This window comes from Odocoileus virginianus, chromosome 33 (assembly GCF_023699985.2).
Source record: "Odocoileus virginianus isolate 20LAN1187 ecotype Illinois chromosome 33, Ovbor_1.2, whole genome shotgun sequence".
Lineage (NCBI taxonomy): Eukaryota > Metazoa > Chordata > Mammalia > Artiodactyla > Cervidae > Odocoileus > Odocoileus virginianus.
In genome coordinates this window covers 1043100-1057857 of record NC_069706.1, presented here as the reverse complement: position 1 = coordinate 1057857, position 14758 = coordinate 1043100, and the positions used below count along the sequence as shown (strand labels likewise).

General features: G+C 60.3%; 1 protein-coding gene across 7 annotated transcripts in view; it reads left to right on the top strand.

Annotated features, from left to right (window-relative positions):
* UNKL (unk like zinc finger) overlaps positions 1-13094 on the top strand; it is a 30262-nt gene extending 17168 nt beyond the window's left edge. For 6 of the 7 annotated variants that reach the window (XM_070460923.1, XM_020886432.2, XM_070460922.1 and 3 more), the window contains 7 exons: positions 1931-1993; positions 4435-4612; positions 10082-10174; positions 10658-10885; positions 11439-11641; positions 11758-12015; positions 12647-13094. In XM_070460923.1, the coding sequence (XP_070317024.1) occupies positions 1931-1993; positions 4435-4612; positions 10082-10174; positions 10658-10885; positions 11439-11641; positions 11758-12015; positions 12647-12799 (1176 nt within the window). In that variant the 3' untranslated portion in view covers positions 12800-13094. Of the gene's footprint in view, positions 1-1930; positions 1994-4434; positions 4613-6144; positions 6179-10081; positions 10175-10657; positions 10886-11438; positions 11642-11757; positions 12016-12646 lie in introns of those variants that run through there. The other variant, XM_020886433.2, reaches the window with a different exon arrangement.
* The last annotated feature ends 1664 nt before the right edge of the window (positions 13095-14758 follow it).

Sequence of the window (14758 nt, the reverse complement as noted above, 5' to 3'; positions counted from 1 at the left end):
AAGAGTGAAACATCCAACCTTCCCCTTGCTGGGAGCAGGACCTGGAAACTGGCTGTTGCTTCTGCCTCACATTTTCAGCAAATGCTCAAATAGACTTTGAGAGTCCAGGAAACATGTGGGATCTGAGGCGCTGGGATCAGATAGGGCCCACGCCTCTCGGCGTGAGGTCAGGGATGATTGGTTTGGTCAAGGCCCTAAGGGAATGCATCGGTTGGGGTGTTTGGAGAGTCTCAGACCTCAACATGGGTCTTGCTGTCCCAAACGAGCCATTTTCATTTAAGATGATGCTGAGGGGACTTACTTGGTGACCTGGTAGACTGGAGCTAAAACTGAGCTCCCAATGCAGGGGGCCTGGGTTTGATCCACCTGGTCAGAGAATTTGATCCCATATGCCGCAGCTAAGACCCAGCACAGCCAAGTAAATAAACAAATATGAAAGAATAAATAAACCAAGTGGGGGCTCAGACTAGAGGGCAGCTTCCCTTCCCTGTTTCCCAGAATCTCATCACCTTTGACAGCCGAGCTGAGTGTGAGTGAAGCACGCTGTGCTCAGAGGCCCACTGCTCTCGCCACCCTCCTCCTGCCCCATTCCAGAGCTTTCGTGCACAGCTCAGTGCGTGCTCAGTGTGATGGGAGCTCCTGACATCATGCAGCATGAGCCGCCCCCCTCCCCAGCACAGGGCAGAGGCAGAGGGGCCTGGAGGGGGCAGAGCCCTGGGACTTGATGAGGAAGCCAAGTGGAGCTGTTTCAGGATGGCCTGGCTCCTTCACAGTGTAGCTTCTCCTTAGAGCGAGGGTCTCGGGTCCCGGGCCAGGGCCTTGGAGCCATCGCCCAAACGGGTCGCAGAGTCACTTGTGGAATTCTAGGAAACCAGAGATACCCAGATGGCCTCAGAGTTGAGCCATTGGGCAGGTGGAAGGGGCACCAGTCAGGGCCAGCGTGAGCATCACTTCTCCACCGTCCACGGGTCCTTCTGCAAATCCAGAAACCAAACAGGATGGGGTTACTGGAGCCATCACAGGTTCACTTATCATAAGATTAGACACAGAAATCAGAATACTTCTCAGGCCTGCAGGACGTTTCACGGCAGCTTTGTGCTGATGTTTGACTTGAGAGAGTCCAGGCCCCAAACACTGCAGGCAAAGCAATCCCCACGCACAATTTCCCCAGAAGGTGGTTCCTGCGGGTCAGGAGTTCCACATGAACAGGCAAGGGGGAAGAAACGGTTCCCTCTACCCTTCTAGGTTTAGTGTCTGGGGTCCCGCAAATTAAACTGACCAAAGCCAGCTTACCTGGAGAAAAGATTTATTATTTATGTGTTAGGATGCCAGACCTGGGGACTTATCTACCATTTTAACAGAGTGATAAACTGTGGAGAAGTGATAAGACCTAGGGGTTTCCGCTTTCAGGAGCTGAATTATGGGATGGTAAAGACATGGGGGAAATAGTGGAAGAGGAGGGTTACGTAGAGAGTTTGTGGTGAGGTTCAGCCTCCTGCAGCCCAGAGTGATTTGAATTCTCTGGGGTGAAGCTCTTCTCTTCCTCTTGGGAGGGAGGGGGCTGTGTCCAGGCATGAAGGAGAAGGCAGAGAATCACCTTCCAGGAAACCATCCTTTGCCTCAGGGGTTGACTTTCCAAGACTCTCCCCGCTCTGGAGGTGCAGCCCTACCTAGGATGCTTTGTTTGACGCTGTGGGTTCAGGGACTTCTCACCTGCCTCCACACAGCCCAGCCGAGAGCTCAGAGATCCACGTCGGGTGTGGGAAATGGATCCCAGGAGTACTGCCGCAGAAGCAGTGACTTGAAAGCCTTTTATGTTTCCTGGACTTCAGTGCTTGGCCATTCCTGCCTTCCTGGTGGAGCTAGGCCTCTCTGTGTGGTTCTGATCAACTGCTGCTCCTTCCAACAGCCAGTGCGTTTTCTGTTGCAGGCAAAGCGGAGAGAGTCACCTGCCGACGGCAGCCAGAAGGCCAGTGAGCAGGACGGCAAGCAGGTACCTCGTGCTGTCTGCGACCGACCTCTGCCTGTGTTAGGACCCTGCATGCAGCTGGTCACACTCGCCCCCGCCTCACTCAGTGGCCGGGCTGACGTCCTCCTGTGAGACAGCTCCTTTCTCACAGTCTCCATAGAGTCGCCTGTTCGTGTGTCCTTTGTTTTCATGTTTTAAAAAATGTGCTGTACCTTAGAAACAACAGAACCAAAGCCTCTTAACGTTTCCCCCCACACTGGGGAAAGAAGACGTGCCCTTCGTGGTCTTCTGTGTGGGTGTCCCAGGGCGGCCGTGACGGCCCCACAGACCGAGGCTTAAACCTCAGGCCTTGGTTCCATGCGGAGCCCGAAGTCACAGATGGGGGGATCGGCGGCGTCGGTTCCTCCCGTGGCCGCGTCCGCCTTCCGCCTGGGGGCGCCGTCTTCCCTCTGCTGTCCACCCGGGGGCGCCATCTGCCCCGGGCCGCCCTCTGCCGTCTGCCTGGGGGCGCCGTCTTCCCTCTGCTGTCTGCCCGGGGGCGCCATCTGCCCCAGGCCACCCTCTGCCGTCTGCCTGGGGGCGCCGTCTTCCCTCTGCATCTGCGTCTATATCCGGTCGTCCTTTTGCCATCAGGACGTGAGTCCTGTTGATCAGGACCTGCCCTGACAACCTCAGGTTCACTTGATTCCCTCGGTGAAGGCCTGACTTCCAGTCAGGTCCCGCCCAGAGGTGCGGGGGGTCAGGACCCCCACATCTGAGTTCCAGCCGAGCCCACGACAGCGTCCGTTGGTGAGCCTGGCTCCCTCTTGGGTCACAGCCTGGGCTCGTTCTCACCTCTGAGGGAGCTATGAGGCTACATGGAGGCTTCCCCCCCAGTCGGACCCTTTCTCTCTGTTCTGTGCCACCCAGCTTCCTGTGTGCTCATTTAACCGAGTTGTTTGAGAAACGGATTTTTTTTCAGACATGGGACGCGTGTTTTTCTGCCACCGTGAAAAGGCGGAGGGAGCTTTGCCAGCTTTGCAAGGCTGGGGCCTGGCTGGCGGGCAGCGAGCATGCACCCTCTGCTCGGAGCTTTCTTTTAAATCCCCAAGTGGACAGGGTCTCACTGTTTCTTTTCTGCTGGTTTTCTTGCCCTGAGGGTGCCTCCCAGGGGACTTTTCAGAGGGAGGTAATTAGGACTTTTTGCCATTAGGAAGTTCTGAAGCCATCTCTGAAGTCAGCAGGATGACTGAAAGTAAAAATACAACCCAGTTACTTTGTGACTTTTTAAAAAGATATTGAAATCGAGACATTGCTCATTAAGAGTCTGAAACATAAAATGGTGGCTGTGGTCTCAGGGCTGTGGAGGAAGGACCTGGAAAGGAGTGGGGTGCATGGCGGGGGGCCCTGAGAGGGCCAGGCGGTTCCTGATGTGATGTGCGAGCTGTACCCCCTCAGGCGCTGTGAGTAGGCTGGCCAAGTTCATTTACCAGCCAGTGCTCACCTGCACCCAGGGACCCCCTCCGTCCTGTCCCAAAGCCGGGCTCCAGGGACAATGAACAGGGGTTGGGGTGGGGGCAGTATTGGAAAGCCATCTAAGAGGGCCCCTGGCACCCTGAGCTTTCCATTTGTTTGAAGGGTCTGCTGGAATGCCCAGGGGACACCATGGCCATGAGGCTGGCCTGCTGGCTCTCGCGGGCAATTGGTGCTCAGAGCTGCTTTGGGGACCCCTTCCCTGCATGTGGGTGCCATCCGCTCCTCCCCAGGACGTCTGTCTCCTCCTGCAGCCACAGAACCCTGAGCCCTTGGGCCCCGACAGCAAAGCCCAGACGACACACTGTCTCGCTTTACTATAGCCTCTGACTCCTAGTTTCCTAGTGACCTTGGAAAGCCCTGAGGCCTGACTTCATAACTCAGTCCTGATTCATTTTTATCACTGCCTTTTCTGTGCACAGTGCCCTCCACATTCCTGGCTGTTTATCCAAGATTGTGCCAGTTCTTTTCCTTTTAATCTATCAAATAAAGATAATGTGAATTGCCCCAATCTTTTATTTTTGTTGTTGGATAATGAGATGACAAGATTATTTCATCAAAATCATCAGAAGCATTGCTGACTGTCTGCTCGTGCCTGTGGTGACTTCTTTCTTGACTGCCGCATCTGCTCTGTATCTATTATCATGATTTCTTACTATTGTCATTAGTAAGAATGACACTCTCTGGATGCACTTATTCCCATCCCTGGGTGGTCAGCAGCTTACGATTCTGTGGTGATGGTTTCTAACTAACCAGACGTTTAAAGTCCCTCCCTCTAGAATATCTGGAAAAGTAGTCGGCTGTCTCTGGTCTGTTTTGGGGAGCGAAGTGACCTGGCCTGTCCGTTGTGACTCTGTCGTTTCGGCCCCCCAGTGTCCTCTGTCACCGCGCGGCCGTGGTCACATTGCTGTCCCTGAGCCAGCACTGGCTCATCCTGTTGTGTCTTTGCACAGAGCCACCTGGCGGTGTTGGCAGTGGGTCACCCCCTCGCTCCCAGCGTGAGTTCCAGCCTTGCGTCCAGCCTGGCGTCCAGCACCGGCTCAGGCGGCTCCTCGCCCACCGCTCTGCCCGCCCTCTCGGCCCGCACCCACCCGCTGGACCCTTCCGGCAGCGCCGGCGAGGGCGTCCCAGGTAAGCCCGGGGCTCTGCTGCCTCTCTGCACTTGCCTTGACGCCTTCCCTTGACGCACGCGTGTGTGCGCGCACTCCTTTGTAGAAGAGCGTTTCCGGTGGTCCCTTGCCACTCCGGCCGTTCTGCCCTGGGGAGCGCCTACCTCGCTGGGCGCCGCGGGCGGCAGAGGGGAATGTGGCGCCCTCTGGCGGGCAAGGGCGGCAGCACCACCGAGAACTCGAGGCTTCAGAGAAATGATGGGAGCCTGTAGGGGTGCCCAGGGCCCCCGAAGGTGGGACAGTGACCAGGGTGGGGAGCGGGAGGCGTTCCCAAGGCGCGAGCACGGCTACCAGCTGCGGAGGCTTCCCTGGCGGCCGGGCATCCTTGTGGATTTGTGAACTAATCATCCATGTAATCGGACGTGGGGGCTTGGGTTAGGGGCGGTGGTCCGGGCGCAGAGCCCTGGCCGGTCTGTAGTGAAAGCCCAGTGAAGAGTGGAGCTGGTGCGTGAGATGGCGCCTGCCAGGTCATGCCGATCCCCTGGTCCCCGTCTGGGCAGTGGGTACCTGGCTGTTGTGGGAAGTCATGGAACGCTCAGAGTTGCCCTCTGGCCCCGGGAGGAGAGCCCTGGCTGGCTTTTCCGCTGTTGGGACCCAGAACCCGGAGTGCACAGGTCCGTCTCCGCCCCCCCCGCCCCGCCCCCGCGCTGCGGGGCTGACAGATGCGGGCTGCCCTGCTTCCCCCAGGGCCATTCAGGCTTCACCTCTGCGATGTCAGCTGAAACAAGCCGGTGCTCCTTGCAGACCTCCCCCTTCATGGAGCCCTTTCAGGGCCACTGGGCAGGTTCCTTTCCCTTCCACCTCAAACAAACAGGTGGAGTTCACCTCCCTGCGGAGTTCACCGCCAGGTGGCTGGCAAACGGTGGGACCCGGGAGGGAGGGACCCGGGGCTGTGGGCAGCTGAGGGCAGGGCCACGGCCTGTTGACCCACGGGCGGTGGGTTGAGCGTTTTACTTGAGCCGCTGCGGGTGGACAGGGTAGGAGCAGCCGGCCGGCGGCAGAGCTCGCTGGGATCCCACTTTAACCCACCAGAGCAGCCCTCGCCGCGATGGTTTTCGCACGTCTCGGGCCCGGGGTCCCAGCACGCCGCCTCTCAGCGCCAGAAGAGGCAGGTGCTGGTGCGAAGAGGTGGAGTGCTCCGCCGAAGGCTCGTGCTCTGGGCGGTGGGGACGCAGTGCTCCGAGGACGCGGAGCCGCGAGGCGAGCACTAGTCCGCAAGCACCTGTCCACAGTGCGCCGGCCGGGCGCGGCGGGGCGGGGCCAGAGACCACGGCAAGGGGCGGGGCTGAGGTAGCGGGGCCGTGAGCAGGGGTACCCTGAGGGCGGGGGCGGGGCCGGGGTGGCTGGGCGGGGAGATCTAAGGCTTGCGTCACCGGGGCGGGACATCTTGGGGGCGGGGCTATCTCTGGTTTGCGTCACCAGGGGCGGGGCCGGCGCGGGCGGGCGGGGAGCGGGCCGCGTTTGAATCGGCGGCGGCGGCGGCGGCAGCGGTATCAGCGCGGGGCGCGGGGCGCGGGGCGCGGGAACGGTGAGTCAGCATCGTCAGCCCCGCGCCAGTAGGGTGCGGGTCGTCGTTCCCTGGAGCTGCGGATGGGGCGGTACACCGACTCCTCCCGCTAGATGCGCCCCCCCATCCCCTCCCCGCAGGCGGGCCAGGTGACCCCTCAGGTGCGGTGCATCCGCCTCTTCCTGTCGCCGCCCCGCCCGCCCCCTCCCCTCCCAGTGGCCCTCGTAGCAGTCTGCAACACCCGCGCCCCGGACCAGGTGTGACAGCCAGGGGTCCGTGCCAGGATCTTAGGGATTGCGGAATGAGGCCAAAAAACCTCCCGTCTTTAGGAGCCTGCTCTGCAGGGGCGCCCGGCGCTTCCCTGCGTGGGCGCTAGTCACCGGGCTCTCCAGGGAAACCTGCATCGCCTAGCGGGGGTGGGTCTCCCTCTTGCAGGTGAGGACTGGGTCCCTGCCTTGTCCTGCTGCGAACTGCCGCTGCACTGTGGGGAACTCAGACCAGCAGTGAGCCGCTGTGTCGGGTGCGTGTCCATCCAGCAATTAGCAGAAGGACAGCCCGCCAGGGGCATCCTGGCCCGCCCCAGGGGGTGATGGGTCAGGGTTCCCCATTCTGGCCTCTAATTCCTTGAGCTGTAAGTTGTCCCCGTGTGTCCCCAGGTCCTGGGGACCTGGGCATCCCTCAGATGTGCTGTGTCACGTTGGGAATTGAGCTTTGCCAAGGCTGTTACTCAGCAGTTTTCAGCTAATTGCTCACTAATGTCTGGGCAGTTCCTGGCATTTTGACACGGCGGGTTAGGGATCAGGTAGATTCTGAGTGTTAAAAGTCATTTCTTTTGAGAGAACATTTCAGAACCTGGATCTGATCTCAGGGAGCAGTGGGGTGTGTAGTAGGACAAGAGAAGCAGCACTGATTCTCTTGGGGGCCGGGACACCTCTTGGGGGCGCCTGCCATCACCCCACACAGGCTGTGGCTTGTCAGGTGAGAGTTGGTCCCGGCTGTGCCCTGGCTGCACCTGAGGGGGGCAGGGCAACAGCAAGGTCCTTCTGTGCTGAGTCACAGGGTGGGGGTGGGGGAGTGGGATGAAGTAAATGCCTTCGAGGTGAGAAAAGGCTCCTGAGCTCAGTTTATTTCCATCCATCCATCCCTTCCTTCCTTTTATACACCTTTGTTAGTAAAAAAAAAAAAAAATGTTTCTGAAACTCTGCCAGCTTTGAAGCCAACCTGATCCCCCCCACTGCAGGGTGAAGGGCTAAGTCCATGTTGTCGGGCCCAGCTGACCGACATGTCCCGGGCAGAGTGGACGTGCCAGACTGGTTCGGGAGCCTGGGGAGGTGGTGTGGGGCAAGTATGCAATGGGCAGGTCACCCTGCTTTTGCAAAGCAGGTGGGTCTGCACGTCAGCCCACAGTGGTCTGGGTCTGAGATGGACCACACAGTCCAGGTGACTTGAAGGGGAGAGATTCTGAGAAGGGTTTTGGAGGCTGAGCAGGAGTTTTCTCAGAACTGCTGGGGCTGATGGAAGCTGTATGTGAAGCTGCCGCCCAGAGCAGTGCTGCGGTGTGAAGGCAGAGAGGAGCCCTTGCTGGGGAGGGGGAGGGGAGAGAGGGTCCTGCTGGGAAGTGTGGACCAGTCACTGAGGGGGGTGTCTTTTCCAGGAGGCAGGGCTTGGGACATGAAGGGGTTGTCATCCCTGAAAGTCTCCTCCTGGGGCAGAAGAGTCAGGGTTGGGGGGCAGCCTGCAGAGGTGGGGGCCCTAAGGGGTGGTGGGGGAAGAACTGAGGAACGCGCTGGGTTCCTGCTCAGCACGTGGGTACCAGCGCAGCAGCCCAAACCCGCGTGCACAGTTTGCTAAGGGCCCGGGGCTGCTATGGGGCCTCTCTTGGTGGCAGGCGGTGATGGAGCCACACTGGAGGACAGCTGGTGTCTGCAGGTCAGAACCACGGAGGTCACTGGTGTCCAGGTGTGGACAGCCACACCAGCGCAGCAGCCCAAACCCGCGTGCACAGTTTGCTAAGGGCCCGGGGCTGCCATGGGGCCTCTCTTGGTGGCAGGCGGTGATGCAGCCACACTGGAGGACAGCTGGTGTCTGCAGGTCAGAACCACGGAGGTCACTGGTGTCCAGGTGTGGACAGCCACAGGAGAGGCTGCGGGGCTGCCCAGGAGGACGGGAAGGCCGGGAGGTGACCCCAGGCAGAGGAGGGAAGAGGGACAGGTGGAGGGTGGTGGTGAGGGCGTTTAGGAGCTCCACGCAGGGCTGGGGGGCGAGGCTGGGGCAACAGTTTGAAGAGTGAGATGGAAACTGGGGATCGCAAGAAGCGGGGGTCGGCCACCTCCGGGTGGATTTGGGTGAGGGCCTGTGGGAACTGCAATCATGTCTCAGAAAGGGTGGGAGCCAGAGGCGTCCCCCTTTGCAGAGTTGACCGCGGCAGGAGGGGTCCTGAGAGGCCTGGAGCCCTCGGCCTGAGGGAGGCACTGTTGGGCACAGAGAACAGCCTGACGAGGACAGGTGGTCCCAGTTACTGTGGGTTAAATTAAAGGCCTGCCTCAGCCCTGCACTCTCTGCCCCTGGCCCTGGGAACGTGACCTTATTTAGAAACAACTCTTTGCAGGAAATTCCCTGGTGGTGCAGGGGTCAGGACTCCTCGCTTTCACTCCCCAGGGCCCAGGATCAACCCCTGGTTAGGAACTAAGGTCCTGCAAGCTGTGAAGTGCAGCCTGCCCCCCACCAAATAGTAAAAAATAAAACCTCTTTACAGGTGTAATTAAGGTAAAATGAAGTTATTAGGATGGGCTCTAATATGATATAACGTGTCCTTAAAAGAAGGAAATTTGGACACAGAATACAGGGGAGGGAAGACCGCGTGAGGAGAGAGGTACTGGTGGGGCTGGAGCATCCACAGGCCGAGGACCACCGAGGATTGCCAGCTGGGAAGGCAGGAGGGAGGGTCCCAGGAGCCTTGGCGGAAGTGCAGCCCTCTGCTGCTTGTCGGCTGCCGTCCAGGGATTCTGCCACTTGGCACCAGGCAGCTGGGGGTGGAGGCAGGAAGCTGACCCAGAGCAGGCAGGCCTGACGAGGGTCCCATGGTCCACTCTGGGCTGGAGGCTGGGGTGTCTCTTGAAATGGGCCTTGGTGTGCCCGGCCAGGTATCAGGGGCACTGTGGGGCCCTGTGGCCAGCAGGGGGCATAGGACCGGGCCATACCAGAGAGGTCCCAGCCTTCTGGAGGGAGTGCTCCAGAGCGGACCCCGGCGGGGCAGGGGCAGAAGGGAGCTGGGGCAGCAGTGCCGCCATGTGCTGGGCCCTCAGCATCACCACATCTCCCCAGACCTGGCTGTGGCCATGCTGGGGGGCTGCTCAGGCCCTGGGTCTGTCCCTGGAGCTCCTGCTCCCCCGGACCCTGGTCCTCAGGCCACACCTTCCCCGAGTCGTCCCCATGGGGCCACGGGAACTTAGGGGGTTGGCGGACCTGACCTTGGCCGTCCCGAGACGGCGTCCCGCTCCGTGCCAGGGCCCCAGGAGGGCGTGTTATGTGGGGACAGTGGGGGGTGGTCAGCACCAAGGGGGCCACGGCCAATTGCCCTGTCCCTTTGATAGGGCTGCGGGGTGCACGGGGGTCCCCAGCAGAACAGGAGGGAAACAGCCCTGCCCACTTGCGGGACCTGGTTTGGTCCTGGGGTGGAGGTCAGTGCAGGTACCCTCCGCGTCGTCTGTGAGCCCCTTTCTCCCTGTGGGATCGCCCTCCTCGAATTTTCTTTAGTAGGCAGGCATGTGATCTGGTTAGATTTTACCAAATGATCAGAAGCTGAGTCAGCAAAATGAGGGCTGTGTTGCCATGGCTATAGGAGGGGTGGGCCCCGAGCCCAGGCGGGTCCCCACGCCACAGGAGCCTGAGTCCCCCTTTGGTGACACTGGGTCTGTCCCACAGGATCCACCCTAGACCTTCACCTCGGTGACATCAGTCTCGCGCCCCCGGATAAGGACCTGGAAGAGCACGACGGCCGTGACCTGGGACCCACAGGTGGCCCCTAAGCCCACGCCTTCCAGGGCTGCCCCCCATGCCTCTGGGGTGGGAGGGGTCCTGCCTGCCTCCCTGTACCCCCCAACCTCGAAGCCCCTGCATAGTGGGGGACAGGCCTTTGTGGCGGTTCCGAGGAGACGGGTAACCACCACATTGGTATGAAGACAAGTGGGTTCTCGGTTCACGTCAGATACTGAATCGTTTTCTTCAGTGTAAAAGTTCATCTTTTTTTTTTCTCTGATCTTAAACCACTTCTGGGGCCTAAAACGTCCTGGGACCACTGTGCCCATGGACAGGTTACCCAGGCGGGCCTAGAGAGCATCTGAGGGGTGAGAGGTGTGGCCTTCTCATCTGGGTGGGGGTCCCCCAGCTCAGGGCAGTGCCGGGTGATTCCGGGGCAGAGGGTCTCGTGTCGTGTCTGGTCCCTGGGGCTGCAGCAGCCACCTCCCACTAACCTGACGTCCCCCTGCCAACTCCATGCAGGTCAGAGGTCGCTGGGGGGCTCGGCCCCTGTGGCCATCCCGGGCTGCCTGCCGCGCTCCCCGTCCTTGCACTCCTCCTCATCCCTGTCCGCCTCCCCACTCGGCTCCTTCTCCCAGTCCCTGCCAGGCCCGCTCATCTCCTCGGCCATGACGCCCCCCCAGCAGCCGCCGCCCCTCAAGTCAGAGCCCAGAGCACTGGGCCCCGCAGCCTCGTCCTACAACTCCTTCGGTGAGTGGCCTTGCGGGGCCCCAGGGTCGGGGGAGCCCCAGTGCTGTCCATCATGTCCTGTTGCCGCTGCTCGGCTGCACCGGCCTGGAGAGGGGGCCTAGGGTTTGCACCTGGACCTCGGTGGGGGGTCAGCATGCCTGGGACCCCTCACTGCTCTAGGACGCCACAGTGGTGGGACCTGCCTCGCAGGACCTGCCAGGGGCATGAAGTCAGCAGAGGCCAAGCACAGAAGCAGATGGATTGGCGGAAACAGACTTGTGACCTGTTTTAAAAGAAACATGTTTTTAAATACTTGTTTTACTCTCTAATGTCACATAAGTCAGTAGATGTCACTCACGTAACCAGAAACCCTGTGGGGTCCTCCGGGTCCTAAGCGTGGACAGGGTTCTGGGACCAGGGTCTGAGCTCCGCGGCCCCCACGACGCAGCTCCTCGGGCGAGTGATGGCGCAGGCGTCCTTCTCGGGGGGCAGGGCTGGGGTCCCCGGAGCTGGCTGAGGGAATGCCCAAGAGGCCCAGGCTCGAGCACACTGATGCCAGCTTCTCCGCACTCAGGCTTGAACGGCGTCCCCGGCAGCATCTGGGACTTCGTCTCTGGCAGCTTCTCTCCCAGCCCGTCCCCCATCCTGAACACTGGCCCTGCAGCCTCCTCAGGCGTGAGTCCCAGCAGCGCCGAGCTGGCCCGGGTCCGGCGGCAGCTGGACGAGGCCAAGAGGAAGATCCGGCAGTGGGAGGAGTCCTGGCAGCAGGTGAAGCAGGTGAGCTGGAGGGAGCTAAGGTGCGGGCGGGAGGGGCAAGGGGCGGGGCCCACGGGGGGGAGGGGAGCAGGGCGTGGAGGGGAGACGCCGGCTCACTGCCGCTCCTGGGTTTTCAGGCCTGCGACGCGTGGCAGCGGGAGGCCAAGGAGGCCAAGGAGCGGGCGCTCGCGGCTGACAGTGCCCGGCAGCTGGCGCTGCAGAAGAAGGAGGAGGTGGAGGCGCAGTTCCGACGGCTGCAGGAGGAGCTGGAGGGCCGGGGCTTGGCCTCCGCGCTCCCTGGGCTGCACGGCTGCGGTGACATCGGTGCCATCCCTCTCCCCAAGCTGCACTCGCTGCAGAGTCAGCTGCGCCTGGATTTGGAGGCGGTGGACGGGGTAAGTCCAGGCTTGTCCTCAAGGAACCAGCGGGCTGAGCACCGAGGTGGGGCGGGTGGCCCGGCACAGCTTCCCTCCGCTCCCCCCTCGCCTCCCCTCAGCCGCCATGCCCCCCTGGACAGGGGCCGCGTCGCCCACGTCTTTGGGTAACCCTCCAGGGTCCCTGGTCACCCTCCTGCTGTAGTGTTGAACCCGCTGCCCTTGGCTCAGCAGGAAGACCCTTCCACACCAGGCATTTTGTTAGAGCCCGGGGCGTCCAGGGGCTCCCCGGCCCTGCCTCTCACGCAAGCCACTTCCCTGTCCTGGCCCGCACACGGGCTTTGGCTTTTCTCGTTGGAGGCTGTTCAGGAGCCCGGGTCCATCCTGCCCAGGCCCCTCCACGGGCCGCCTGCCTGGCTCCCCTCCCCTCCACAGCCTCGCTGAGCACCACTTAGCTTCAGCTGCTACACCCAGCACCCCCTTTTCGCCTGAGTGCGGGGCAGTGACACCCCTAGGCACAGCCCGGCCCGGCCTGGGAGCCCAGCCCCACCCTGGAGGCTCGTGGTGGATCCTCCCGCTCCCTCCCGGCTCATGGGTGGCTGCAGGAGGGCAGCCTGCCCCAGCCTGACGGTGCTTCATGCCTGGCCCACAGGTGATCTTCCAGCTGCGGGCGAAACAGTGCGTGGTGTGCGGGGAGCGGGCGGGCGCCGTCCTGCGGCCCTGCCAGCACCGCGTGCTCTGCGAGCCCTGCGCGGCCAGTGCCCCCGAGTGCGCCTACTGCGCAGGCCAGCCCCTGCCCTGGTGACCGCTGCCTCACCTGCTTCCTGGTGCCACCGACGTCACGACCGCAGCCCTGCGCGGCCCACCCACGGCCTCGGACTCTTCCTCGCAGACCCTGACGCCCCACGGGGGGTGAAGGCAGGGTGACCCCTCGGGGTCTGCAGTCCTGACGCCACTGTGACTGGATCCTGGGAGCTCGAGTCCCGAGAAGCACTTTGTAGACGGAAGAGTTTAGGTAGAGGTTCTGAGGTGCTCTGAGCTGCTTTGAGGTTCGTCTTTTTAATATGCGATAATATGAAGCTTTACATGTGTACTGTGAACAGAGCACTTCCTCTCGGTCTCTCTCAGCCTGTAGCACGGTAACCATGCTAGTTCCTATGCGATTAGTACTTACGAAGTGAGCATTTATCTAGTAGTGAGAGATACCTAGGATTTTTACAGTTTTCAAATTAAGTGCAAACCAATAGTATTTATAGCAGAGTGATTATTGAGAGACATACACATGTAGATGAAATTTTATGAAGGGAACTCACTTCCTGAACGTGTGCACAGTAACTGCAGTGTCAGTGGCAGCCTGTGGCCGCAGGCCCCGCCCAAGTGCCTCTGCCTCGGAGAGCCGGGGATGGCGCATCCCTCCTCCCTGGACCAGCCGGCGTGTGTGAGTCGGCGGGGCAGCGGGAGGGCCCTCGGTGCTCCCCTCCCCCAGGCTCGCTGGTGGGTGTCCCAGCTGGAGCCACGCCCACAGTCATCCATCTGCGTGGGAGATACTGTTGCCAGGTCTGTCTGTCCAGGCGGTGTGATCACATGACCACAGCTGGGAGAGGACCTGGCCACCGTGAGGGCTGTGCGGGGCAGGGTGGCGGCAGGGCTGCTGGGAACAGGTCGGCTCAGTGCCGGCTTCGGGCTCTCTTGTCTGCGTCAGGTCACTTTTCCGAGGAATCCGGGAGGAAGTAAAAGGTGTAGTTGATGGAGACCTTACTTGCAGACATGGATAGGGCAAGGATCTCCCCGGAGTCTGCTGCGGGCGCGAAGCGGAGACTGGGCCCTGGCCCGAAAGGGACGAGCCGCCCCTGCCCGCCTGCCTGGGGCTGTGCCAAAGACTTTATATAGCATTTTTTTAAAGTGCAAAGTGACTAGGTAAAAATTTTTATCAGTGACCAAATTAGAATGTATTTACTACAGTGAGAGGTTGAAAACCTTTTTTTCACGTGAGACACACTGATGGGAAAGCTGTCATTCAAAGGTGGGTCCATGGCTCCGTGCAGCTCGCCCGCTGCTAACGATAACTCTGACTCAGTTGTGTTGAACCTTCTTTGTTTCAATTATAGTGATGATGATTTATTAGCTCTTAGAAATTACCTATATTTTGTGCTACTGTTATCACTGTTTAAAGTTTATTTTTATTAATATTTATGCACTTGTCTCCCATGGCAGGCCTTTGGCCTTCCAGGGAAACGGGACAATGTCTGTAATCGACATCTAGCCTAGACATTTTCAAATTATAAACAGGAACAATTAAGCTTTAGGTGTATTTATAAGCTACTCCGGTCAGTACTCTCTGTGGGGCTCGGGGAACTGGAGGCGCACCCCCCAGGTACTTGCTGGCTCTGAGGACAGGTGAGGTGGGAAGACCAAAGAACCACCGGGGTGGGGCCCCTGGGGCTGCCCCGGGGCCAGGCCGGGCTCAGTGTCTAGGGGTGTCACTGCCCCGCACTCAGGCGACAAGGGGGTGCTGGGTGTAGCAGCTGAAGCTACGTGGTGCTCGGTGAGGCCGTGGTTCTTGCTGCCGAGTGTCAGCTCCTGAGAGCTCCGTGTTAGCGGTGACATTCTGTCATCCCACCATCTGTCGCTGTGGGCAGAAGACCTGACTCCTTGTGGATGCTTCACACAAATTAATTTATGGAAGCCCCAATCTGTATGTTAGAGTGTTTAGATGAGAATGTTATTGGGATGGAGTTTTCTTAATCCAGAAGGTAGTATTTAT